We start from the raw sequence: 25,609 nt of genomic DNA, 5'->3' as shown, positions 1-25,609 counted from the left end.
TCTTTTTGCATTATTTTACCTATTTCTTTTAAACTTTAGATTTTGAAATGGAAGTCTCCTGGGGAAGGGAAGCAGCTCTGAGACTGCCATGACCAGGACACAGAGGCTCCAGACACTCCCTGCTCTCGGGGATGCCCAGATTAATGGCAAAGACAGAAAATATCAATTCTTAACAGGCACACAAAAATTGGCCCCAAATAGTCCCAAGCACCTCAATACCCAGGTGAAGGAGGGGATGAGGGAAGGAGGAGGTTAAAGGGCTGGGGGTAGTTCGGGGAGTGGCTTCCTAAGTGGTCAGGACTGTCCCCGCCCAGATGGGTGAGGCTGTCATTCTCAGAGTATTCACACCTTCTCCTCTTCCCCAGGTTTCTACACAAACTGCTCCCTCATATAGTCCAAGTCTTTGCTCCAATGTCCTCTAATACATGTAGGCTTCACTTACCACTCTACCTCAAGTGACCCTGAAGGATGTTTACTGATACAGCACAGCCTGAAATTACAGACACCCATCACACATTTCTGAACAAATGAAGAAATCTAGCTAACACTGGGTGTACGATCCAAGCTGTGACAACTGGGCTTTCTCCCCTGGGCTGTGGATGCTGAGGGAAGGAGAGAGGGAAGATCCATTGGAATGCCTCCACCCCAGCAGCGGTGCCCTCACCGTCCTGTGCCTCGATACCCGGCCTCTCCTGGGTCCTATTTTCCTCAGCCTGATTCTTCAGCTATACCTTCAACTCGGTGAGCTCTTCTACCTCCTTCCCATGAATCACCCCCCTCAAATTAGCTAGTGTTACTATCTATTGCTTGAAATTTAAGAACTCTAATTGACAGGCCATCTCATTTCCTAATTCCTGTTCTGAGTTTCCCACCTGCCCCGCAAAGTGCTACATGCCTATGAGAGTTCTAGTCAGACTCATAGAGTTGTCTTGCCACTGACATTCTAAGAACCATCCTCAGTCTAACATTCCACTAGCCCACTAAAATGATACCGTTAGACTTCCATACTCCTTTCAATCTCTAAAATGTGACTCGACTCCTCAATTTACTGAAAAGGAAATGAAACCCCAAGATGTTCAAGTGGGAGATTATGTGGAGAGTCCAGAATTTAGAACTTGGTTACCAAATAAAGAACACAGAATTCATGGCTGATTGGCCAGTTATGTGCTCAAAAATGCTCATTCTCTGTCCTGTCAAGGGCTAGACAGCAGGGCCAGTTGTCTTCCTGCACAGTGTGCAGGCCTGACCCCTACACCCTGCATCATAGCCCCTGGAATAAGACAGCCACCCAAGCAACAGCTCGAGGCCCTCACAGATGGATGGCATGGTGTGCTTTCTTCCTTTGCAAAGACACATATGCCCATGGAAAATCCCCAGAGATGTCGCCCATCAGAGATGATGAACGGATCCTGTACAATCTAACATCACTGAAAGGAGACCAAGAGGGATCAGGGAGAGAGAAATGCCAATGAAAGCTCCTTAACCACCTGGCATGGGTGCCCACGGACAGCCTTTCTCAACTCTAACGGAAAATGTTTGCAGTTTTGTTTGGAAACTGGCTCTAGGGCTTTAGTCACAATGAATGTGCAGTCTGAGCTCTCTGGAAGTTTCGAAGTCACCTGACTAGTAACTGCCTGACAGTCAATCAGCACCCTGGACAGTGCCCTGCGTGAGTCAGAGGAGGTGAACCTGAGGGCGGCCTGCACCAAGCTCCAGGACACCAGGCCCTGCATCCTGCAGGTGCAAAAGCCAAGCTTTCCCATCCTGGTCTCTGTCCTAAAATCACCCCAGGAGACCGGGACGTAAAGCAATCTCAAGAACACGAACAGCAAACAGAACATTTGCAGCAACTCCATAGAGTAAATATCGGCTGCTGCAGGGATAAGAGCTGGGTGAAGATAAGACAGCTTCCTGAAAAAAGGGAGACCTGCCCAGGGATTTGAGAAAGGGAGGAACTTGGTGTGATGGACAGGAAGGGCACACAAGGCAGGAGGGCACAGACCGATAAAGAGGAACCAGACAAGCCCGACACACTTCCTTACGTCGATGCATTCAAATGTTTCCCGCCACCCCAGGAAATACCATCCCTGAAAAGAATGTCCCACCCTGTCTTGGTCAAATCACATTGAAATACATTCTCCAAACAGAGTCGCAAAACCAACTCCCTGATAAAGCGCTTCTCATTCCCTCCCATCTTTTCTTTCTTTAAACAGATTTCTACCTCCTAACAATGGTGACTATATTTAAACCCGATGAGATGTTAGCCACGAGAGGAGGCTGCTCACACCCAGGGCTGCTCTTCCTCTCCCGATTACCCAATTCTATTGTGTTTCTGGGCATATTTTCCCTTCTCTATTCCTAGATCCTCAGTCCTACACGCTGCCAGGAGTGGGTTCTCTCTGGAAAGCGTCTAGAATGTTACTTACAGGCCGCCACTGTCTTAGTCCCTTGTCCTTTGTTATCTGCCTGTTGGGATTTAATTAGGCCACTTTGAAACAGTCAGCTCCTCGGGTTACCTGCCTTCTCTCTCCCTTTCTCCCTCTTTTGAGAAAAAGTCTCTGATTAAATTTTATGATTAAAAATATTTTTTCTTTATGAAAGAGCCTTTTTGAGGAACCAAACCCAGGCTCCTATGAGCCAAAACACCCTCAGCCTGTCTCTTTTCCATGGTCATGACAGGGAGCGGAGGAAAGAAGGGAGCGATGGAGAGAATTTCTGGAACAGTGAGCACGGCGGAGGGGCCGGGTCAGCAGACAGAGCCAGTGCCAGAGGCTAGGATCCGGGAAAGGTAGGCTGTCTCAAAACCAAAATTAACACACTAAGCGCCCAGTCACTGGTGACCGACACTATACTTTCCGTCTGGATGACAAAACAGGCTTAATGTGTTAAAGGCAATACTTTTAACCATTCCTAATCAGAGTGATCAAGGTGCCTGCTTCCCCCTCATATAAAATCATCTCTAAACGGACTACACAACTTCCACCCGAGGGGACACGTGCTCGTTTAAATTGGACCACTGTGGGCTCTGATAAACTGGCCACTGCAACCCTTCACGTGGCTGGGGTAGGTGTTACCCAGTGTGAGCCGGAGGGTGTTCTGAATCACGTCACCCATGACAATTAAGGCATAAAAAATATCAGACTATCGCCAAACTTCCTCTTTGTTTTGGCTTCTGTAAACATAGAGTTGACCAACAACAGGATGAATGACTTCGGTGTTACTAAACCGAAACGTGCTGGTAAATCTAACATTCCATATAAACGTTGCAAGAAAATCCCAACGACAAGAGGGATGCAGGGGGACCCGGATTTTTCCTCAGGGAGGTCCTGTTCCGCAGTCCTGCTGCTCAAACTGCGGGGGAGGCAGAGCCGGAAGGAACAATGAGCCAGAAACACAACAGCTGTAGCAGATGGGGCTGAGCAGCGGCGAAGACACAGGCCAGCTTTCTTCCTGGGCCCTGAGCTGTGTGGTCTTGACACCCAGCTGCACCTGAGCAACTGTTCCATCCAAACCCCACTGCCAGGAAGCAGGCGTGGGGAGGATGGAGGTGCACTTGGCGTGTGGAAGGCCCTACGTCACAGCGGTGCACCCCATTGTGGACACGGCCAGTGTTCTGTGTGCTGGGTCTCAGGCACCAAGTGCAGAGTCCACAGCCCACCAACCAAAAAGGACCACCTGGGCACTGGCTGCTCCCTGCAGCGGCGGTCTGCGTTAACTTGACATCCACGTGGGTGTATTCTAAAGATCCACATCAAGGAGCCATGTTGGGGGTGGCCTGAAGAGCAGGGCCTTATGAAAGAGAGGAGACAGGATTCCTGGCAGGTGAGATCTTGCTCAATTTGCCTGAAGGAAATTGATTAGAAGAGCGCGCTCATACGGGAACTCCTCAAGGCAGACAGCTGAGTGAACGAGCTCCCCCGGCTGAATGAGAAAGTCACCTGCGGAGCCGAGGGCCAGAGGGCCTCCCTGAGCGCAGCCTTCTCAGAAACACCATGTCAGGGCACAGAAAGGTTTAGAAAAACACAATGAAGACCATGACGATGGATCAAAGCAAGTCGCCATGAACTCTGAAGGAATTCTTTTATTTCTGGGAATTTGGCTGGGACAAATCTTATTTTATTTCCAGGAATTTGGCTGGAGTGAACCTTAGCCAAAGGAGACCATTGGTTCAAGGTGCCCTTTGGCCAAAGAGAGTTGTCATAAAAGGACTCCCCTTGTCTGACCAGAAACTCCGATGGACTAGTACCCATGGCCTTCACCGCTAAGCCCCCAGGGGATTCCTGGTTTGAGAGTTCATTGCCCTCAGTGCCCTGCCAGCTGGGAGGCCGCACCCAGACCTCTGTATGGCTTGTATTTCTCCTAGCACACGGCAGGCACCCAGCAGAGCTCATGGGCGGGACTGAATTTGAGTGCCAACAGTGTGGCCCATTCAGGTCCCAGCCTGCTGCCTCAGGTGCCTTTCCAGTAAAAGAGAGGAGACACAGGCCCTGATTAAGTCCCTAATGTCCACCTCCCAGCTCTCATCTCCGGAGAGAGCTCCTGGAGATGCCGACTGGAGGCAGGTGTAATGAGCTGCAGGAGGCAAATGCAGAAGGAAGAAGACTGCACCCGAGAGATAAAAGTTATGAAACAGGTTGAGGAGGCTCAGTTACTGTGTGTGTGTGTGTGTGTGTGTGTGTGTGTGTGTGTGTTTTCAGGGGTGGAGGAAACTACAAAAACACCTCAAAGCATGGTCAGTGGCCTTAGTTACAGGTCCAGAAAATGCATCGCAGCAGGAAGGAAATGGAGGACAGAGATGAAAACACTGAGAAGAAATCACGAGTCAAGGAAGGGGGACATTTGTAAATGTTTCATGTGATAAATTAAACAGAGATGACTTCACAAAAGATGGGGGACAAATGTGAGCTTCTGGCCTAAGCAAGGGGCCCGGGGTGGGGGCCGGGAAGGCACTGTATGGATGGTTTCCCTTCCATTGCACAGAGGCTGCTAATTAAACAACAAAGTCGGGCAGAGGTCCTTGGCAGAGGCTTTTGGGTGAAATGGTGGGATCGGGGCAACAGCAGCTTTCCCAGGGGGGCCGGCCGCCTCATGGGAGGCCTTTGGGGTCGGATTTGAGTCAGCTCTTCCCTTCACCCAGAAAGTACTCCCAGTCACCGTGTGCACCTGGGCAGTCCTGGGGCAGGGACCTGTGTGTATGTATGTGTGTGTGCAGGCATGCGTGTGCTTGCATGTGTGTGTGTGTGTGTGTGTGTGTGTGTGTGTGTGCAGGCACAGCAGCAGCACCAGCCACGGGCTTGGCTCTGCTCTGGGGCAGAGCTGGCTTCACTCCGCCGGGGCCACAGGCACCAGGGCAAGGCCAGGTGCTGCGTGATGCATCGTGCGTAAGATCCAGCAGGTGAACAGGAGCCCATAGGCCACACTCCCGAGTCCAGGAGAAATGGGGATGGAGCGTGAGGGTGGATATTTGGGTTTTCTTATCACATGAGCTCCACTCTTTCATGCCCAACCTTGACCATCAAAAGCAAAAACAAACAAAAAAACCAACCCCAAAAACAACACCACACGCAATCTGCCTCACAGCCAGCCACTTTTAAAGGATCAAAAGGAGAAAGAAATCCTTGGTTAAAGGAGCAACTACTATGTGAAGAAGGACATATAATCCCAAAGCCACAACCCTGCCCTCGAAAACCTTCGCGGGGTTTTAGACACTAGCATAAGGCTGCATATTAGAGAGAAACTCATTACTGGAGAATGGTCATTAAAAAAAAAACCTCAAAGTATGATGGCTTTGTATAAATTACATAATTGCATAATTTATTATGTAATCACATAATTATATAATCACACAAGTTATTAAGCTACCAGACCTGTTGTTCCCCCAGGAGGTCCCGACCAAGACCGATGAGCCCAGGGCCTGCCACTGGAGACCCAAACCTCCCCGCGGCTCCTGGCCCAGCGCAGGCATCCATTCCGAGGAGCTTTTCTAACTGGAGGGCTTCGTGGGGGACATTCCCACCCTCCCCGGCTGGGCTGTCTGACCCACACAGCTCCTCTCACCTGGAGGACTCCCCGTACCGGCCCCCTCAAGCCAGGCCTGCCCCTCCCCAGCCTTGTTCAAAGCCTCAGGCCTGAATCCCTCACCGGGTCCCACGCCCCACACTGACTTACCTGCTGCCATTATGCTCAGAACCTCAGCGTCAGGGTGGAAAAGGGCCTTCGACATTATAGTTCCTGCAGGCCCCCACCTCCCGCCCTGGCTGTGCCCCTGAAAGACGGCCCTGTTCCGCCATTGCAGCCCTGAGTGAGGACAGCAAGCCCAGCACGAAGTCAACACCGACTAAATTGCCACTCCCTCCGTGGAGCATGCCCTCTGCACTCCCGGGGTCAGATCCCTGGGGCCTCTCCACAGCCCCTCCCCCTGGGGAAGGACAGTGGTACTGACCTGGGGAGACGTAGGTTCTGCATGTGACAACCACAGCTGTTCACAGTCCTACCACGCAGTGTGCCCCTCCAAGTGCCATCCCAGCCGGGCACACCAGCATCGCCTGGGAGCTTGTGAGAAATGCAGAATTTTGACCCCTCCCCAGACCTCCTGAGTTGGAATTTGCGTTTTAACAAGACCACAGCTGATTCAGGTGCTCATTAAAGATTGAGAAACACTAATTCACAGAACCTGGGGATCAGGCAGCTCCCGAGGCCACCTCTGTCAGTGGAACATTCTCACGGCCCTTGCATGGGGGGTCCCAGGCTGTTCTGCATCCCCCTGCAGGCACGGCGGGCCAGTGGAAGGAACATGGGATTTGGAGTTGGAGGACCTGAGCTCAAGTTCTAGTCTGGCCACATACTTCCACAAAGTTGTTGCAAGTATCAGATGAGATACAACCGGTGAAAGTGTGTTGTATAAAATGGGGTACAGATGTTCAAAGCACGTGTGCACACACAAACACGTGCAGATGTTCCAGAGTTTGAAGCCGAAGGTCACCCAGTGCATCAACTCAGCTATGTACTTTGAAAACATCCAAGGGCAACAACAAGTGGGTCCTGACAAGTTCATCGGGGAACAGAGGGGAAATCAGACATGGCTGTGGGTCTGGTGGAAACTCAGCCAGGAACAAGGCGCAGAAGTTAACCTCTCCTTCCGAATCTTGTTTTGTAAGCCAAGTCATAGGAATGGAATGGCGTTCTTCTAATTGCATTTTTAAATCTCTTAAGCTGTAGGTAGTGGCTTTTTTTTTGTCCCATTCACAGCTGGGCCAGGATGGGATTATGGGGAATCAAAGGATAAAGATGGGAATTACAATCAAGTAGGGACAGGTGGTGAGGATGAGCCAAGATTTCAGAGGCCTCTTCCCAATGCTGTCTTTTTGTTTGTTTTTAATTATTGGTGAGAGAGAGAGAGAGAGAGAGAGAGAGAGAGAGAGAGAGAGTTTTCTTGTTCCAAAATGCATTCATTTGTCGCTTCTTGTATGTGCCCTGACCGGGAATTGAACCTGCAACCTTGATGCATCAGGACGAGGCTCTCTCTAACCAACTGTTGCACTACTCGGGCCAGAGCTCAATGCTGTCTTGCTTAAAGCATTTGCATCGTATGCTCTCCAGGGCAGACAGGGTGGGCAGAAGCCCTTAGAATCCAAGCTTGGTAAGGCTGGTAAGAACTTTAGAGCTTACCTAACTTTCTCATTTTACAATCAGCAAAAAACAAAAGCAAGCAAACACCCAAGATTGAGAAGCTGTCCTAATGGCAAATTTGGGATAGAACCCAGGTCCCAATAACTAGTCCAGGGCACCAGGTAGTCCCCCATTCAGTCACTTAGGGGCTCCCAGACGCAGAAGGACGGGGTGGTGATGAGCTGGTAGGAAGGCGTTTTCTGGGGGAGGTTATGGAAGAGGCATCTCTGAGTTGTGGCTCCATAGAGGAGAGGGTTTGGTCTGCAATCCAACCCTCCCAGGCCCTCTGTGATTTGGTAAAGGCAGGGAATTGGGAGGGGAAAGAGGAGGAGAGGTCGCCTGGGATGGGCAGCTATAGGGATCAGGTTAGAGTTTGGGCTGAGGTGGGGCTGAGGTGGGGCTGAGGTGGGGCCGAGGTGAGAGCAGGCCAGAAGCTGACCAGCTGGTGGACAGTTCAGAAGTCACGTTTATGGGGAAAGCCTTGGGAGGGCTGGGAGGGCTGGGGCCAGATGCCCACTGGGAGGTTAAGGGCGTTTTAGCAGCCGTGTGACAAGTAACCAGAGAAAGGTGGAGCCCGCCGTACAATTCAGTTCTTAGAGACTTTCAGCAAGAGCCATGAGGGGGTGAGTGCGGGACTGCACTGTGTGCCCAGCACTGAGGAGTTCCTCAGGATGTGGCGCTTTAAATGCTGAAACCAGGGCCTTGCCAGGCAGGCTGGGATAGCTTGTCACCTGGGGGAGGGGAGCAGGCCCCAGGGCCCGAAGTGCCTGCTAGAGAGAGGTGACAGAGCACGCGGGGCTGGGATTCACACCTGCCAGCTTTGGACCTGAGCCACAAAAGCAGAGTGAGTGGCAATTTAGTTGTAATTCTAGTAGCTTAAATAATTGTTTACTAAATGCCAGGCATTTCTTGAAGATCTGCAAGGAACAAAAATATGAATAAGGACCCCAAATCCAGAGGAAAATTAGACATGTGCCTAATCATGTAAAAAAAACCATGGGTGATACCGCCTCTGAAGGGCAAACATAATGCATGGAAAGACAAATAAGAGAAGAGAGAGGCTCTAGCTGAATGCAGCCAGGGGAGGGAGCAGGAGGCTGAATCTGAGCGGGGTCTGGAAGGCTGGCTTGGGTTGTGATGGGCGGTGGCAACGTGGGTGACGGATATTCCCAGGGAGGACACACGTGGCAGTAAGTGCGTAGCATGTTCTGTAACCGTCAGAGAGCGGCGCTGGGCATCAGGCCACGGCACGAAGGAGCACCGGGCTCTGAGCTGGAAGTACAAGTTCTCCCGAGATCCCTGGGTCGGGACTTTATTCTGAGGCTGTAAGAAACCATCAGAGATCTTAGAATAAGAAAAGGACAGAGATCAGAGCTAGGAGGTCAACTAGGGGTTGTTCCTACTCATCGGTGTGAAGTAGAGTCCAGACCCCCACAGCTGTTACTACTGTGTCTCACATCCTCTGTCAGCAGGACGCTCTCTCTAATGTCTCACAAAGCTCTCTTCTGAGGTCCCCGTGCTTCCTGTGCTTTGTGACTCTGTCAAGCAGTGAGTTTCACTGGGTTCAAGAAGACACGACTCACGAGAAAGCAAAGGAAAGTGATAAATCACCCTGAGATCAAAGGATTAACCACTTAGACCGTATTCTAAGAACCATGCAGGAAAAGGAGCACAACTCACACAGGTATATTTCTTAAGAAACAAAGGATATTCCTGTGCTGGGCAGGCACCCGAGGAGGAGGAGGCAGGAGAGGTGAAGGAGGAGGCGACAGAAGAGTAGAAAGACGAAAAAGAGGAGGAAGAAGAGGAAAAAGATGAGTTAAACTGCATTCCTCCAAATCCGTGGTTGGCAAACTGCGGCTCGCGAGCCACATGTGGCTCTTTGGCCCATTGAGTGTGGCTCTTCCACAAAATACCACAGCCTGGGAGAGCCTATTTTGAAGAAGTGGCGTTTGAAGAAGTTTAAGTTTAAAAAATTTGGCTCTCAAAAGAAATTTCAATCGTTGTCCTGTTGATATTTGGCTCTGTTGGCTAATGAGTTTGCCGACCACTGCTCCAAATGATCTGTCCACATCTTAAATCCCAGCACCTGTGAATATGACCTTCTTTGAAACTAGCATCTTGACACCTGTAATTGATTTAAACATCTCAAGATGTGATCATCCTGGATTTCTGCTGGGCCCTGAATCTGGTGTCTTTTGTTTTTATTGATTTTTAGAAAGAGAGGAAGGGAGAGGGAGAGAGAGAGATAGAAACATGAATGATGAGAATCATTGATCGGCTGCCTCCTGTACGCCCCGACTGGGGATCGAGCCCGGAACCCAGGCATATAGTCTTGAATCAAACCTGGGACCTTTCAGTGCATCAGCTGACGCTCTATTCACTGAGCCAAACCAGCCAGGGCTGACTCTGGTGTCTCGGGAAGAGAAAGGAGGGGGATTTGACACACAGAGGGGCTGAGCCCACCGGCACATAGAGGCAGCGAGTAGCCATGCTTCCACAAGCCAGGGTTCGCCAGAAGCTGAAAGAGACAAGGAAGGATTCTCCCAGAGTATTTGGAGGGAGCGGAGAGAGTGTGCTGTCTCCTTTAAGACTAATCACTAACAGAAGAAAGTGTACACACACACACACACACACACACACACACACACACACACACACCAGCAGCAGCAGCAGCAACACTACTAGCAGACAAACCAGTCCACGCACGGAGAAGCCTGCAAACGTCCAGCCATGGGTGAGAGAGGGGCATGCATGCAAACGTGCAAACCGTGCCTGGCTCTGCAGGAGGGGACAGGAGCCACGCCCGTGCAGTGATCAAGGGCAGCTGCCGGTGCCCCGGCCCCTCGGAGGCCCTGAGCACACAGAGCGGGAGAGAGGGAAGGAGGCCGTGCGTGGGGGTGGGAAGCAGCCCAGCTCCAGGTGAGTTGGGGCTGCTTGAAATGACTGGTTACAGATTCCAAGGAGTCCTGTCGCTCGGGACCACAGGTCATGAGGAGCTGCCTCCAGCTAGTCTGCAAGCCTCGAGCTGCAAGCATCCCATTCAGGTTCCAACGTGAGAGAAATGTCAGAGCGGGATTAGGAAGTGCTTAAACACCAAGCCCAGGATGAGCATCCTGGCAGCCTCCCCGCGGCCTCAACAGGCCTCACAACAGCGAAATAAAGCCACTCTGCTCTGGGCTCCGCTGGCCTGGAGGAGGGAGGACTGGGAGGACTGGCCTCGGCATGCAAGCCCTTCCCCGGCTTTCTCTTCCAGCCGGATCACAGTTTGGGGTTAGCAAAGGCATCTGCCTCCTGGGCAAGTAAGTCCGTCTGTGCAGAGCAGACACTGCTCTTCGATAAATAATAGTTGCAAAATCCACTCATCCTCCTGAAAGTGCAGTTACGGGAGCCTTTCTAACCCTTCACCCAATGCTTTCCCCAGATCCTCCCTGCTCGAGGCCGGAAGAGAATGGCTCCCACTCAGAGCCAAGTGAAACCAAACAGAGACGGTGTCCGAGAAAAGCAGCACCCCCACGCCTCTCGAGTCTTCGACCACCATCTCTTTTACGAAAGCCGGTTAAATGAAATTCCTATGGGAGAGGTTCTCCAGTGCTTGAGCGAGGGGCTTGGGGAAGGAAAGACTGGGCGTTCACTGTGTGGTCTGCTGCGAGCTTCCGATCCTCTGGGATCCACTTTTCTCTGCCAGGATTTTCAGGTTCCTTCTTAAATTGAGATATAATTGACCTATGACATTCTATTAGTTTCAGGTGTACAACATAATACTTCAGTATTTGTATATGTTGCTAAAATGTCACCACAATATATCTGGTTAACATCCGTCACCACTGGTTTTTAGTATTCTATGCCATCTCCTAACTCTTCAGGTGGTCTCTTCTTTGTCCATGTTATTCTCCCACCCCTGCCGCTGCTGCAGGATTTGCCCCAGGCCCGGGGATGCCCTCTGGCTGCTGAGGGTCACTGGGACGGCGCTTACTCCATTATTCATCCCGATGGTCACTGAGGGCCCACAGGTCGGGATGCGCTGTCACACCTCCCCAGCAAGAAGCGCCCAGTGGTGACGGGCTCCAGCCTGGGATGTGCTGGGTCTTAGGTGCTACAACACCAACAAGTGGCCTCTATTACACAGCCATGCTCCGTGAACCAGAAGGTGCCTTCATGTCTAATGCAAGCATCTGCAGGAGGCGTGCTGGGAACCGCGGCAGAACGTAGGATCCCTGCTCGGTCTCCGGGGAGAGGCACCACATCCTGCATGCCGCCTGGAGCCAGGGCCTTTCTCAAAATGCAATGTCATGAAACATATGCCAGCTCCTGCTACTGAGGGCAGCTTGGGACAGTCTGGGGGTTGTAAAAGCCTGGCAAGGGACAGGTTTGAGGAGCCGCTGGGTCCCTGTACCATTGCCAGGGACAGTGCACTTGAGGCTGGAAGAGACATAAAGCTCACTCTGGCTCCCTGAGAGCATCCGGGGTACCTACGGAGGTGGAGAGCCGTCTATACCAGGGCCTGAGGAAATGAAAGGGGGAAGGATGAGCATGGGACACAAGGCAAAGCTTCAGAGGGAGAAAGAAGAGGAGGACTCACTACAGATACCATCTTACTGTCAAGGCTTTAAAACCTATAGCAATATGAGAGGGAGGGGCATGTCCAATACTGGTAGGACTTGTATGTTCATGGGTTGACTGGTTGGCTGGTCTGTTCATTCATTCATTCATTCATTCATCCATCCATTAATTCATCCATTCATCAACCATTCAATTATTAAATGCTTACTTTGTACCAAGCTCTAAGAAAACCAATCAGGACAGGACCCAGCTCAGATGGAGCTTCTAGGCAGCAAAAGAGACACACCGTGAACAGTGAATTAGAAGTATAATGAGAGCTACAAAGAGAAGGTGACCAATGCTTATTGGATCAATAAACAGGGCCTCACCTACAGGAGAGAGATTAAAGAGAAGCTATATGGAGACAGGGCCCCGTTATGGATTCAGAATTCCACTCTAGACGTCTAAGTTAAGTACAGGCAAAACAACAGCAGTGACACTAGTAACAAGCAAATCGCAAGCAACAAAGTTTGCAGTGAGAAGCACTTGAAATGACTGGACCCGTGGAATGACTGGATCCATTGAGTGGACCCGTGGCATGCATTACATCAGAAATGGTCTGCATGGACATCTGGACTGGGATAGATTTTGTGTGTGAGCTTCAGATGCACATGCTCAAAGCCCCCTTGGAGGGGTTGAACTAGCATTTGCTTCCATTAATCTAAACTTTTATTTTACTAATTTTTAATCCTCACGATATGTGTGGTTTTTAAAAATATATTTTTATTGATTTCAGAGAGGAAGGGAGAGGGAGAGAGAGATAGAAACATCCATTATGAGAATCACTGATCGGCTGCTTCCCGCATGCCCCACACTGTGGATCGTGCCTGCAACCCAGGCATGTGCCCTGACCAGGAACAGAACTGTGATCTCCTGGTTCATAGGTCAACGCTCAACCACTGAGCCACGCCAGCCAGGCAATATGTTGTTTTTTTATTATTGGTTTACTTAGAGAGGAAAGTGGGGAGAGAGAGAGAGAGAAACATTGATAGGTTGCCTCCTGTATATACCCAACCAGAGATCGAATCCACTACCTAGGTATCTACCCTGACCACGAATTGAACCTGCCACCTTTTGGTGTATGAGATGACGCTCCAAACAAGTGTGTCACCTGGCCAGGGCATTAATCTAACATTTTACAAGGTTGTTATTATTATGACAGGCAGCCTGGGTTCAACTCCCGATTCTCCACTTACTAAAAGCACGGGTTAGAATGAAAACCTCCATGACTCACTGGCGACATTTATAAGGATATGCTCAAAACCAAAGAGCAACATTTGAAGAGTGGAGGAAGTGCTTAAATGGGAACACGGAAGCACAGGAACATGGCAGGCGAGGCAGGAACACAAAATGTACCTGAGTCAATAAAAGAATGAGAAAGCAACTTGCAAGGAGGGACTTCGAAGCCAGGGAGAAAACAGCCTGCTGAGCCTTATATTGGCACATGTGCCGCCAAAATGAGGACCAAAGGCTCTTTGATAACGTAAGTCTTGGCTGCTCACTAGCAAATGATGGGCTGCTGGGCACTTGGGGGCGGGTGGGGGAAGCTGAGTTCAGGAGGATGTGCAGACAGCAGGGAGGCTTGGCCAGTAATCCCTGTGGGATTTTACTGAGAACCCAAAAAGCGAGACTCCCACTGCTGGTGTATCTCTGCCTTCCTGATGTTCTACAGACAAGACCCGTCCATTCTACAGGTCATGGACCGTTTGAGCCAGAGGAGACATTAAAGAGCATAGACTCTGTTTCCTAAACTGGCTCTGATGAATGTTGATGGGTATATTATAATAGATAATAGATACTTATCAATATAGCTCAAGAAAGGGTTCAGGGGCCAAATAAACGTGAGAACACTGGCCTAACCACCTGAAACATCAAGAAGCCAAAGTTGGCCCTGACTGGCGTTGCTCAGTGGTTAGAGCTTTGGCCCCTGTACCAAAGGGTCGCAGGTTTAATTCCTGGCGCATGAGGGAGGCAACCAATGGATGTTTCTCCCTCACATCGAAGTTCCTCTCTCTCTCACTCCCTCACTCCCTCCCTTCCACTCTCCCTAAAAATCAATGGGGAAAAAAATATCCTCAGATGAGGATTAACAACAACAAAGAAACCAATTTGCTCAGTGGGGACTGAACCCATGATCTGGGATTCATTAGCATTACCCTATTTATTATGAGTCAAACACGCACTTCTAAGAAAATATTAGGAAGGTACATTACTCCCCAAAGGACTGCATTGGCCTCCTGGTCCTCTAAACTAGGCCAGATCTTTTGTAACCTGTGATAAACACACTACATAACAATACATTAAGATCGCTAAGTGATAAGATAAATTACAGCCTCCTCCCGAGGCATCCATGTAGGAATCTACCATTCCTTCCACCCATTGGAGGAAACCAGATCCGTGAAGAGCCCAATAGCACTGTTCTCTACCAAACCCCACTGATGAACCACCTGGCTGTCTGGTGCTCCTTGAGGTCCAGGCACAGATCTTGGAATCATCTGTCTGAAAGGTGTCGAGGTTTTAAAGTCCAGCCCCTACTCCCCTTTTAAAACTTTTATCACCGTATGGGGTCTCTGCATTTCCAGAAAAGCTATGCTCATCAAAAACAATAATGACAGCAACACATTCATTGAGAACTTGCTACGTCAAAGCACCCTTCCAAGGTATATCACTGCCCTGTTTTAATTGGGGTTGCTACCCGGCCCAAGGTCACTAAGGACATCCTGGCTTTGAACCCAAGTGTTATGATTCTAGAGTCCACATTTTAACCACCACTCCCTACTGCTACGTTTGGTGGGTTAGTATAGGGAGGATCTCAGAGGTTCCAGGGAAGGTCGCATAGGTCCTGAACATCGCTCCCTGATCCTCTTGAGGAAAAAGGGACTTGGCTTTGATTTACATTTTGTCCTGAAAGAATTATGATCTTATCACTCACATCATCTGTTCCCTTCCCCACTCCTGTTCCAATACCCTGATTTTATTATCTTTATGGCTTGACAGTCTAATAGATGACTTTAATTCCACAGAAGGCCTCACGATGGAGGGATGACAAGGAAAATATGGGATCTGTAGAGATCACTTAAACAACAGGCTGTGATGATTCAACAGGGAAGGAGATGCATTTCCAAGCACCTGACTTTGCAGTCTCTCCATCTTACCAACCTCCCGCGAGAATGTGTTCAGGGAGAAAATGGAAGGCTTCCCCATGTCACGTAGGAGCAGCGCTCTCTCCGAGCCTCCATGATTTGACCTCTTCTCTAGAATAAAATTCCCTTTGGTTAAAGTGAGCTAGAAATATACATACAGCTTTCAGGACAGTTCACTATGGCAACCTCAGTTTCGGAAAACAGGTATTTAGGAGGCCCCTGCTTTGAAAGCACCAGTAACTATAGTCCAAGCTCCCTCCCATACTCACTAGGTTGGGACCTTAGCAAGCTAAGAAAAATCCATCCTGGGACAAATTGACATAAGCAAACCCTGGCAAAAACACACTCAAATACACAATAATATTAGCTTTAAAATGAAAGGCCCACGAACAGAATGAGACCCACCCTCCCAATTACCTACATGTCGCTTATCTGGTGCACTGACTGCTGTGAATCACCTACCTGCATGTCTGTGGTACGCCATTCAGTTGTGGTACATTTGCTCCAAGTCCTATGGGTGAGCTGGAGGACCCAATCCCCCCAGCTAGCATCCGGGCATGAACTCTCCTCCCATGTTGAAAGGAAAGTAGGGCCCAAGTGAAACACTGATTAAAGGAAGGATCTTGTTATAAGCACAGGGGAGCAAAGCATGAACTCAGACCTCCAAGGGTGGAGGAGGCTGAAGGCGGGAGAGGGGACAGGCAGTAGGAAGAGACAAATGTGTATGTGTTGAGTGGTTCCTACAGGTATATGCCACATTTATTTATTTTTAATGATTATTTTTAAAATATATTTTTATTGATTTCAGAGAGGAAGGGAGAAGGAGAGAGAGAGAGAGAGATAGAAGCACCAAAGATGAGACAGAATTATTGATTGGCTGCCTCCTGCACACCCACTACTGGGGATCCCGCCCACAATGCGGGCATGTGCCCTGACCTGGAATCGAACCATGACCTCCTGGTTTATAGGTCGATACTCAACTACTGAGCCACACTGGCGGTGCTATATGTCACTTTTAATGCCTGCTGTTTTGAAATGTGTAATCTTCTCAATACACCTAATAAGGAAGAACTTTTATAAGATCCTTGCCACAGATGAGGAAACTGAGGTTTAGCATAGTTCAGTAACTCGCCTAAAGGCACACAACTAGTCAGTAGTCAAACCAGGATTCAAGCCTAGGTCCTCAGCCCCAAAGCTGGTGGTCTTCCCAGTAAGTTACTAACGTCACGGCCAGGCTAGCCTGCTGCCTGACCAAAGTGAAGTGTGTCCTGCCTCCCCAGCATACCCAGCAATGTGTCCTGATGAGGGGGAATGTCTTATGTCTCCCCACCTGGGATATTACTGTGATTTTGTTGTGCAAGTTTCTGGGTGTGCTTGGGGGGTAGAGATGGTCACTGGAGATACTCTGGAGACAGCCTGTGCCACCCCTGAAAAATCAACACACAGGGAGAAAGCAGAAGCCAAAGACGGCCCTGTGGGAAAAGCTGAGAGCCATACTTGACGGAGGGCGACCCCGGGACGGGATGCTGTTAGCAGGAGGGGTAGGAGCAGGGTTTGGAACCTGCCACTTATCAGCTGGGTGACCTTGAAAGAGTGATTCTCTCCTCCACAGGGTCCTAGTTTATTCCCTTGAAAACTGGGATTGCTCCTGTACTGTCGCGAGGCTGTTCTGAGGATTTAAGAAGCCGACATAAAGCACCTACTGACATGGTGACGTAGCTTGCACGGTATCTGGAGTTGGTAAGGATGTTGCTATTAATAGTGTGCAAAGCTCTGACTGCAGTTAGAAGCTGACTCGGGGCCTGGGGGAAAATGCCAGGAGAGCCTGGCACCCAAATAGCCACGGGTCTGGGATGGGGTGGGCTCCACTTCCCCTTATTTTCATGGACAACTACATACCACCTCCCTCAGAAGAAAGAAGATGCTGTGCTTTCCTCCTGGCAAAACCCTGACTCCTCGGTGACTGACCTGAGCTGTCAGACCAGCCTAATTGTCCTCCCCGTGAATGGAATGGCCAGCAGTGTGGGAGTGCTGACCTCCGCCCAGGCAGGAGCTTGAATGACAGTGAGGCCAGCACGGCGTCCACTTTCCAGGTCAGCTGGTCCCTCCTTTGCTGCAAGAGGTGCAGAGAACCCTGGAATAAAACTCACCCACAGAACATTGGGCAGAGCGAGCACCTGCATAAGCGAAGTCAGAGGAACTGCCTTTTTTATTTTCCAAAAGGCTCCGGATAATAAAGAGTCGAGTGGAGCAGAGTGTCAAGTCAACAAAACAAAATCATCACAACCCACCATTTACTTGAGCACATACTATGTGCTGGACCCTGTATGTAAAAGCTTTGCAGGCGTTATCTGACTTCACCCTCACAGTTATCCTACAAGGTGGAACTTTTCATCATCCCCATTACACAGATGAGAAAGCATTTGGAACTCACAGGAGCACTGAATGGCAGAGACGGGATGCAAACTGGGGTCTCCTCTGGCTCGGTGCCCACAGGCAAGGAAAACCAGAGGTCAAAATGCTGGATTGGTCTCAGGTCCTGCCCTCTTCATCCCTGCCTATGACCTCAGGTGTCTTTTGGGGAAACAGAGTCAGGTGACAGTGCCCTTCTGGAGTTGGGTCCCAGTAGCTGAGCTGAGAGCTGGGTTTCACACACGTGGGTTTAGGAATATAAGGATGAGGCTTAGACACAGAGGCCAGAGCAGGCCATGAGCTGTGAGACGCAGGAAGAAGCCTGATCAACGAGCCATTTCTCGTCCATTATTCACCCCGCTGTGGTATCTGTGAGACGAGGGTGGTGGGGAAATGCAGGTGAGACTAGCTGGCCACCGAGGCACCTTCCAGCTTGGAGCAGCTGCTGTGCCCTGGAGGAGGCCTGCAACATCAGACAATCCCCCAAGCAGATGTCAGAGGCACCGTGTTCTTAGGAATCTTTGCAAATAACACACTCGATTTTGCCAAGATAGCAACAACCACAAGAATACACTTCACTTTGCCAGAAAAAAAAATTAGCTACAAGGGTAATTCATGCATGTAATGTTCTCATCTTTTATGCCCTATGTAGCTATAAATTAATTCTCAGAAGGACACAATGAGAGACTACAATGGCAATACCAAAACGACAAGCCCCTTTTTTTCCAAGGAAAAGAATGGCTGCCTCTTTATAGAAAGGGTCTCCCTAAAATTCTCTTGCATCCGTACCAGACTCATTGGCAATTGCGTAGGAAAGGAAATTTGAAGGTCAACTAATGTGACTCTCCATCAGATGCCTAAGTCCCCTTGAAATGTCTCTGAGGGGTCCCTAGGGGAAGCCCGCATACCTTCAGGACAAGAAATACGATTTCCCTCAACGCTGCCTATTGCATTCATTGGGCAGCTCTGATCTTTCCAAGATCTTTCTTATACTGCCTGCAGCTTTAATTCTTGTGGCCACACAGACCTGCCTAAATGTCTCCACACAGCCCCTCAAAACTGTGGCCCCAAGTCCTCTCTTCTGCAGAGCTGTCAATCATTCTGGACTTACAAACATAACCTGACCATTGAGGTGTTATCATTTTCATGGTCAGTCGTCCTAGTTTTTAAAGACAGATTAGCTCCATAATTATTCCAAGATGATTACTCCTCCAAATAACCCAAACTGCACATTTTTCAACCTATATTATCAGCAACACTGAAAGCTGATTATAATCAACTTGCTTTCATAAAAAGAAGAAATACATCAGAAAATAGACTTTAAGAGATGCTACTTGGCTAAAAGTATCACCAGCGAGCATCCCATGTTCGCAGACAAAGAAGGAAGAGCTGTGAATGCTCTCTTCTCCACCCCTGCCCACTCCCCACTGGAATTTAAATGACCCACTTTCAAATCACAGAACCAAAAAAATCACCTAGCCACAAGCTCACGTGTTATGCTGTGGATACTGAAGTCCAGAGATCCCATCCCTTTCTCCTTGCCATCCCCAAATGTTTAGTAATTCTCTGCACTGGGTTGGGCCCTAGGACTTCAAGGCACCAAGCCCTCCCAGGTCCCCGAGCAGAGACTCATACGGCAAGGCAAGGGACTTAAAATACCGGAAAGCCTATTGTTGGGATAACTCAATGGTCGGGAAACTGTGGCGCGCGAGCCACATGTGGCTCTTTGGCCCCTTGAGTGTGGCTCTTCCACAAAATACCACGTGCGGGAGCACACATACAGTGTGATTGAAACTCCGTGGCCCATGCGCAGAAGTCGGTTTTTGGCTCAAAAGAAATTTCAATCGTTGTACTGTTGATATTTGGCTCTGTCGACTAATGAGTTTGCCGACCACTGGGATAACCCAATGACAGGCAGAATCTTTTACAAAGGACTTGGAAGACCAGAGGCTGTTTCTTTTCTCTGCCTTTGCTCAAACTGCCCCTCCAACTGAAACTTTCTCTCTCTCTCTCTTTTTTTTGGCAAACTTATCCTTTAAGACGCAGCTCAGGTATCACCCCCTGACACATTCTCCTCAGTTGCCCCTTTAGCTGTACTCCCCGCTTATGCTCCCACAATCCTCTGTGAAAGCCGCACTCCCTGTACTTAGTCATGTGCTGCACTGTGCTCCCTGTGGCCATCATCCCTGAGATCCAGGTTCCTGGAGACAGGCGCTGAGTGCTATTCAGTTTTATATGTTTGTCTAGTTCAGTTGGTATGTCCTGGGTTTGATGAGTGAACACATAAACATTTCAGCAGAATCTGAAGGGTTAGCAGGCATTGGTCTCACAGAGAGAGGAAAGAATCCCAGGCCCAGGAAGCGGCCTGCAGCGGCGCTGTGCCCAGGGGGTGGGTGGCTGTAGAGCTGCGCGGAGTTCCCAGGGTGGGAATGTTCAGGGTGGCAGAGGTGGGTGTGGGAAGAGTGACTGAGCTTAGGGCTTGGGGTTAAGCTTGGGCCAGATGTGAAGACCATATAAGCCCTGCTGAAGTGTACAGACATTATCCTGCAGTCAGAGTGGGAGGGAATCATCTTTACAGAGGGGGGGGGGGCACATCCGATTAGTTGTTAAGGACATTGAAGTGGCCAGACAAGAAAGCACTGCACTGAGGACAGATGCAAGGTGTGTCTGGAGCCTCGTGCACCTTCCAGGATGTGGGGAGGGTCTGTATCAGGGGCGTTGTGTCCCAAGAGCTCAAGGAGAGCCCAGAGGGGGAAGCACAGTGTGGACACAGGTTTGGAAGCCCAGGTGGAACCAACGGGACCTGATGAGTAGTAGGTGACCTGAGGTGTGGGAGGGGGAGAAAAAGCATCAGGATGGGGCCGGGGCTTCTAACTTGGAACGTCGGGGCAATACGGACAATGTTAACAGCGAGACGGAGCTTGGGGGGTAAGATTCTGAGATGATTCCAGTAGGTGCAGAGCTACATTGGTACCAATTCAAATAAAAGAGTTAAATAAAGTGCAAGAAAATCAATCACGTAAACCTAGAGTACAAGACAAATCTTTTGATCCTCACAGTCAGATAGAGCAATTCTGATTATTTGAGGGCTCTAAAAACAATTTCATATGAGAAATCTTTTGGTTCCCCAAACTACTAATATTCCTCAACCAGTGAAATTGGCATTTGTATGTAAAACATTCTCTAGGCCAGGGGTCCTCAAACTTTTTAAACAGGGGGCCAGTTCACTGTCCCTCAGACCGTTGGAGGGCTGGACTATAGTTTTAAAAAAACTATGAACAAATTCCTATGCACACTGCACATATCTTATTTTGAAGTAAAAAAACAAAATGGCAAAAACACCCGCATGTGGCCCGCGGGCCGTAGTTTGAGGACGCCTGCTCTAGGCCATCATATTCCATTGCTTTCTTATTTTCTGGACCCAACTATATCATTTTCATACCTTTAAAAATTATTATTGGCAGCTGGCTAACATCCTCACACCACTTGGGTCGGGGCGGGTCCCAGTCACCAGGGAGAATTCATTTTCATTAATGGAGGGGCCCCACTCAGCCTTGTTTTTGTTTTGTTTTTAACTAATGATCTCATATTTACTTATCTTTTCTAAATGCCAGAAGGTCTAGATATTGTTGGGGGAAAGCCCAGAGACACATTCAGGAGTGAATCTATTCTGCTCCAAACCTGACCCATCTTTTAACCTAGTAACATTCTCTCCCCCTCACTTTATAGTAAAAGCTCCGAAGAGCAAGCAGTGAACGGAACCCCTATAGAACCAAGGGTTCCACTTAAAGGGACCACGGCAGGACTATCCTGGCCACATGGCCGTCCTAAGCACGCACGGACTGCCCCAGGTAGAGAGGAAACTGAAACTGCCCGCTCACCCTCTTCCTCAAGTTGTAGGTGAGAATGAGGTTCCGGGAGAAGGAGTGGGAGAAGGCCGTGTAGAACTCCAGCACTTTCTGCAGGGCGTCCCGTTTGATCACGTGCAGGTCACAGTAGGTCAGGGCCCTAACGTTGGCACAGGACTGGGCCAGGGTGGCTTCCTTCCAGAACACGTCTCCAAACACATCTCCTTTCCCTAAGGAGAGAAAGTGGTGATGAGGAAAGCGTCGTCTAGGTCCAGGAGGGGTCAGCCATCCAGGTGGCTCCCCCCTCCCCCGCCGCCCCTGTTCCCCAGAAATAATGTGCATTCAGTATTTGGCAGCTTGGGCTCAGAAAGGGCAACAGTGATTTTCATTTGAACCTTAACAACATGCAATTTAAGAAACTTTAAAATACCACAAAATACATGTCTAAGTTTTAATCAATGACTCTTGGATTGTTCATGTTACCCCCTGAACATCCTACGGGAAACGCCTGTTATTCTTTAGCAACCCCTCCCCCCCCCCCGCCCCCACACACACCATTTTTCCAAAACACAATCATAATCTGGAATTCCATTATGTATTTGTTGGCTTATTGTCTATTACCCAGCATGAGAATTCATGCATTTGATCCCTCCACGTAACACAGTACCTGGCACAGTAGGAGTTCTCACCATACTCAGAGTCCAAAGAGAACTGAGGAAGGAAGGCGAACTATGGGTCTACATTAGGCTGTTGTGGGGAGGGTGTGGACTCTTCGGTGGAGCCAAGTATAGGCAAGGTCTCCTCTATTTAGGATGATCTGTGTGGACGAAGTCAGGGAAGAGTGGGATCCATCTCTTCCCATGGTCTATCCACTGCCCCGAGGTTCATGTTTGTATGGGGCCCCGTTACCCTCTCACCCACACCTCTTCCATGCTCCTCACCCTTGCCAACTGCCCCCCTGGTAGTATAAAAACATGGGCCCTATATAAATGGCATCTCCAGGATCCCAAAATGCTTAGCATTCCACAACAGTGTATTTCATAAATCAACAGAGTTCTAATCCCACGTAGCCATGCTCTGGGTCAAACTTCTATCAGTCTCTAAATATCTGCTTTTCACACCTGGGGATATTCTTCCTACTTTTCCTAGTGGCCAACGTATATTTTTTAATCCTCACCTGATGTATGTTTATTGATTTTTTAGAGAGAAAGAAAGGGAGAGAAAAACATTAATGTGAGAGAGAAACATTGATCGCTTTCCTCCCGTATGCGCCCCAACCGGGGATTAAACCTGCAACCCAGGAATGTGCCCTGACTGGGAATTGAACCTGCAACCTTTTTGGTGTATGGGATGATGCTCCAACCAACTCAGCCACCCGGCCAGGCCCAGCAACCAACATTTTAACATTTGTCTAACACAAAGCCTAATTCACTCCTGACACAGCCTCTGGTTATAAATAGCCTGAAGTGTTGTTTATCTTGCCTCTACATTTTCAGCACAGATAAACACAAATGCGAATCCCCGGGGAGCCAGAGAGGAGTTTGCAGGGGGAAGGAAACAATGCTACATGGGTGACAGGTAACCCTGACAACCCCTGCCAAGCTCCACAGCTGGAACCCAGGTACCGGGACGCAGTACGATCAACGGGACAGCTGTTTTCCTAATTCAGGCTACAAAGGCAATCGGACTTTCAAGCACCTGGACGGAAAGAACTTAACCTTTTCTTAAATACCCAACAGTGTGATTCTAGGTGTGTAAGTACTCCTTGGGCACAGGCTTCTCTGAGCACTTCTACCGTGTGGGCTGAGAAACAAGTGCACGAGCCACATTTCTGCACAGTTCTCCCTGTGTTTGTGAAATAATGTGCAGCTCTGATTTATGAAGATGGTTGTACTGACTCCATATGAGGAGGGCATGTGTGTGGGGGAGCTTTTAGGTAAATATGCCTTTAAAACCAGGCTATTTCAATTCCCTTACCACGTTGTGATTCGGTCAACTGAGTGGACTAATTTAGGGCTGCGGTCGGTGGATGGGAATGTTTCTCTCCGTGGATGCTACCTGGTTTCCGTGGAGATAGGCTCATTCAGTGTGTGCTCCCCAGTACCGAGTCCTACCCAACCAGCATGGCCAGTTTGTCCCCTAAGCTCCCTCCACTGAGTCACAATGCCTCTCCTGCCTTTCATATTTATTTAATCTTATTCCTCTAGAGAACGCTCTGCTTCTGACACACGGTGGTAGACAAAAAAATGGACCCCATCTGTACACTGCAACTCACGTCAACAGGCAGAGCCCAGTTCTCTTCCCCCTGAATCTGGACTGACCTTGGTCCCTGGCCTTGAGCAATAGAGTGTGGCAGACGTGGTGTCTGGGATTTTGAGACAAGGTCATAGGACGCCTTGTAAACTTCTGCCTGGTCTTTTGGAACCCAACCACCATGTTTGAGGAAGAAGGAGCCACATGAGAGGTTATATAGAGGTGCTATGGAGGACAGCCCGGCTGAGTTCTCAGCTGACGGCCAGCCTCTGCCACTCACGTAAATGAGCCATTGTGGTCACTCAGCCCAGCTCAGCCAATCAGATGCCCACAGCCCCAGCCAACACTGTGGTACAACCACAGGTGGGAAGCCCAGGTGAGAACCAACCATCTGAGCAAAACCCCACAGAATGGTGAGAAACAAAAATGAATTTCTTAAGCCACTCGTGTAGGGGAGGTTTGTTACATAGAAGTAGGTAACCAGAACACACAGAATCATAGAAATCTAGGTGAGAGGCCCATGAGACAGAACAGGTTGCCTAATATTCCAGCAGAGCATCATGAATAATCCCAGCTCTGAGCGAGAACCTCACTTTCTCCCCTGAAAGAATGAGGCAGGAAGGAGAAGTGGCTCTTACAGGTATAGACTGTCCTGAGTGAGCACCCTGAATATCAATGAGAGACGCAGAATTTATAAAACTCGCCGTCTCCTGTTGGGATGTAGTGGGTAACTAAGCAAGAACTGTGAGTAAAAAACAAAACAAAACAAAACAAAAAAAAACAAAAACACAAAACTGTGAGTAGAAGAGCATGGGTAATCTTGCCTGATTCTTAATAAAATTACTTCATCTGAGCATTATACTTCTCAAACAAATCTGGTAGTCATTTTTCTAATTATAAAAGAACCCATAAAGGAAAATGATAGCTCTTCGTGTGTATTTAACATGTGAATTTACCTGTGAAAATTTGGTTTAGAAACAACTTCTTCATACCTATTGCTTAAAGCAAAGGACAACCATGTTGTGGTTGAAACTGACCATGAAAATAAATAAGGGCACCCTCAGAAATGACAACATGCCCCTTGGCAAAAGTCTCCCAAGCAAAGGTTTTGACAGAAACAATAAATGGAGGGTAGTTTCCTACCACAAAAAGTATTTCGCATTGAAAATCATGCAACCCTTCTTCCTGGCAAGGCAGCATTTTTCATCTAGATCATGTTAGTGAGATTTAAGAATCTGGTGTTGGAGGACCTGTCGGACTCAAAACAAACCCAAGACTGTTCTGGCAAATGAGAAGTATGTTTGTGACCCATGCAACTTGGGAAAAGTGTCAAAGGGCAGGAGACAGAGCATCTGGCAGGCTGCTTGCAAGTTACATCCCGGGAGGAATGACTTCCCAGGTCAGCTTGCCAATCAGAAGCAAGGACAAGCCCTACACCCACACTCATCTCTCATTCTCTAGCATGATTACCAAAGAACAAAAGGTACCTCCATGCACGGGGGAATCACCATTTAATTGGCAGCATTCTTTCTTAGTGGCCATAAAATATTGATGTGTCTTACAATCCGTGGCATCTTCTAGTCCATGAAATATGATTCGTAACGTTTGAAGACACCATTCCCCTCTCCTTATCTTCTGTGATGCCCCTCCCTCCCGGTCTCCCCCTCTGCTAGAAGTCCACCT

The 25,609-nt window shown here is 49.0% G+C and overlaps 1 protein-coding gene across 2 annotated transcripts in view; it reads right to left on the bottom strand.

The window, feature by feature from the left end:
• The window catches only part of KCNH1 (potassium voltage-gated channel subfamily H member 1), a 264,356-nt gene that overhangs the window by 38,727 nt on the left and 200,020 nt on the right, over positions 1-25,609 (bottom strand). For both annotated transcript variants that reach the window (XM_008145998.3, XM_008145999.3), the window contains exon 10: positions 21,707-21,903. In XM_008145998.3, coding sequence (XP_008144220.2) covers positions 21,707-21,903 — 197 coding nt within the window. The remainder of the gene's footprint in view (positions 1-21,706; positions 21,904-25,609) is intronic.

The sequence above is a fragment of the Eptesicus fuscus genome, chromosome 22, assembly GCF_027574615.1.
Source record: "Eptesicus fuscus isolate TK198812 chromosome 22, DD_ASM_mEF_20220401, whole genome shotgun sequence".
In the NCBI taxonomy this organism is placed as follows: Eukaryota; Metazoa; Chordata; class Mammalia; order Chiroptera; family Vespertilionidae; genus Eptesicus; species Eptesicus fuscus.
This window is presented reverse-complemented; position numbering and strand designations above follow the sequence as displayed.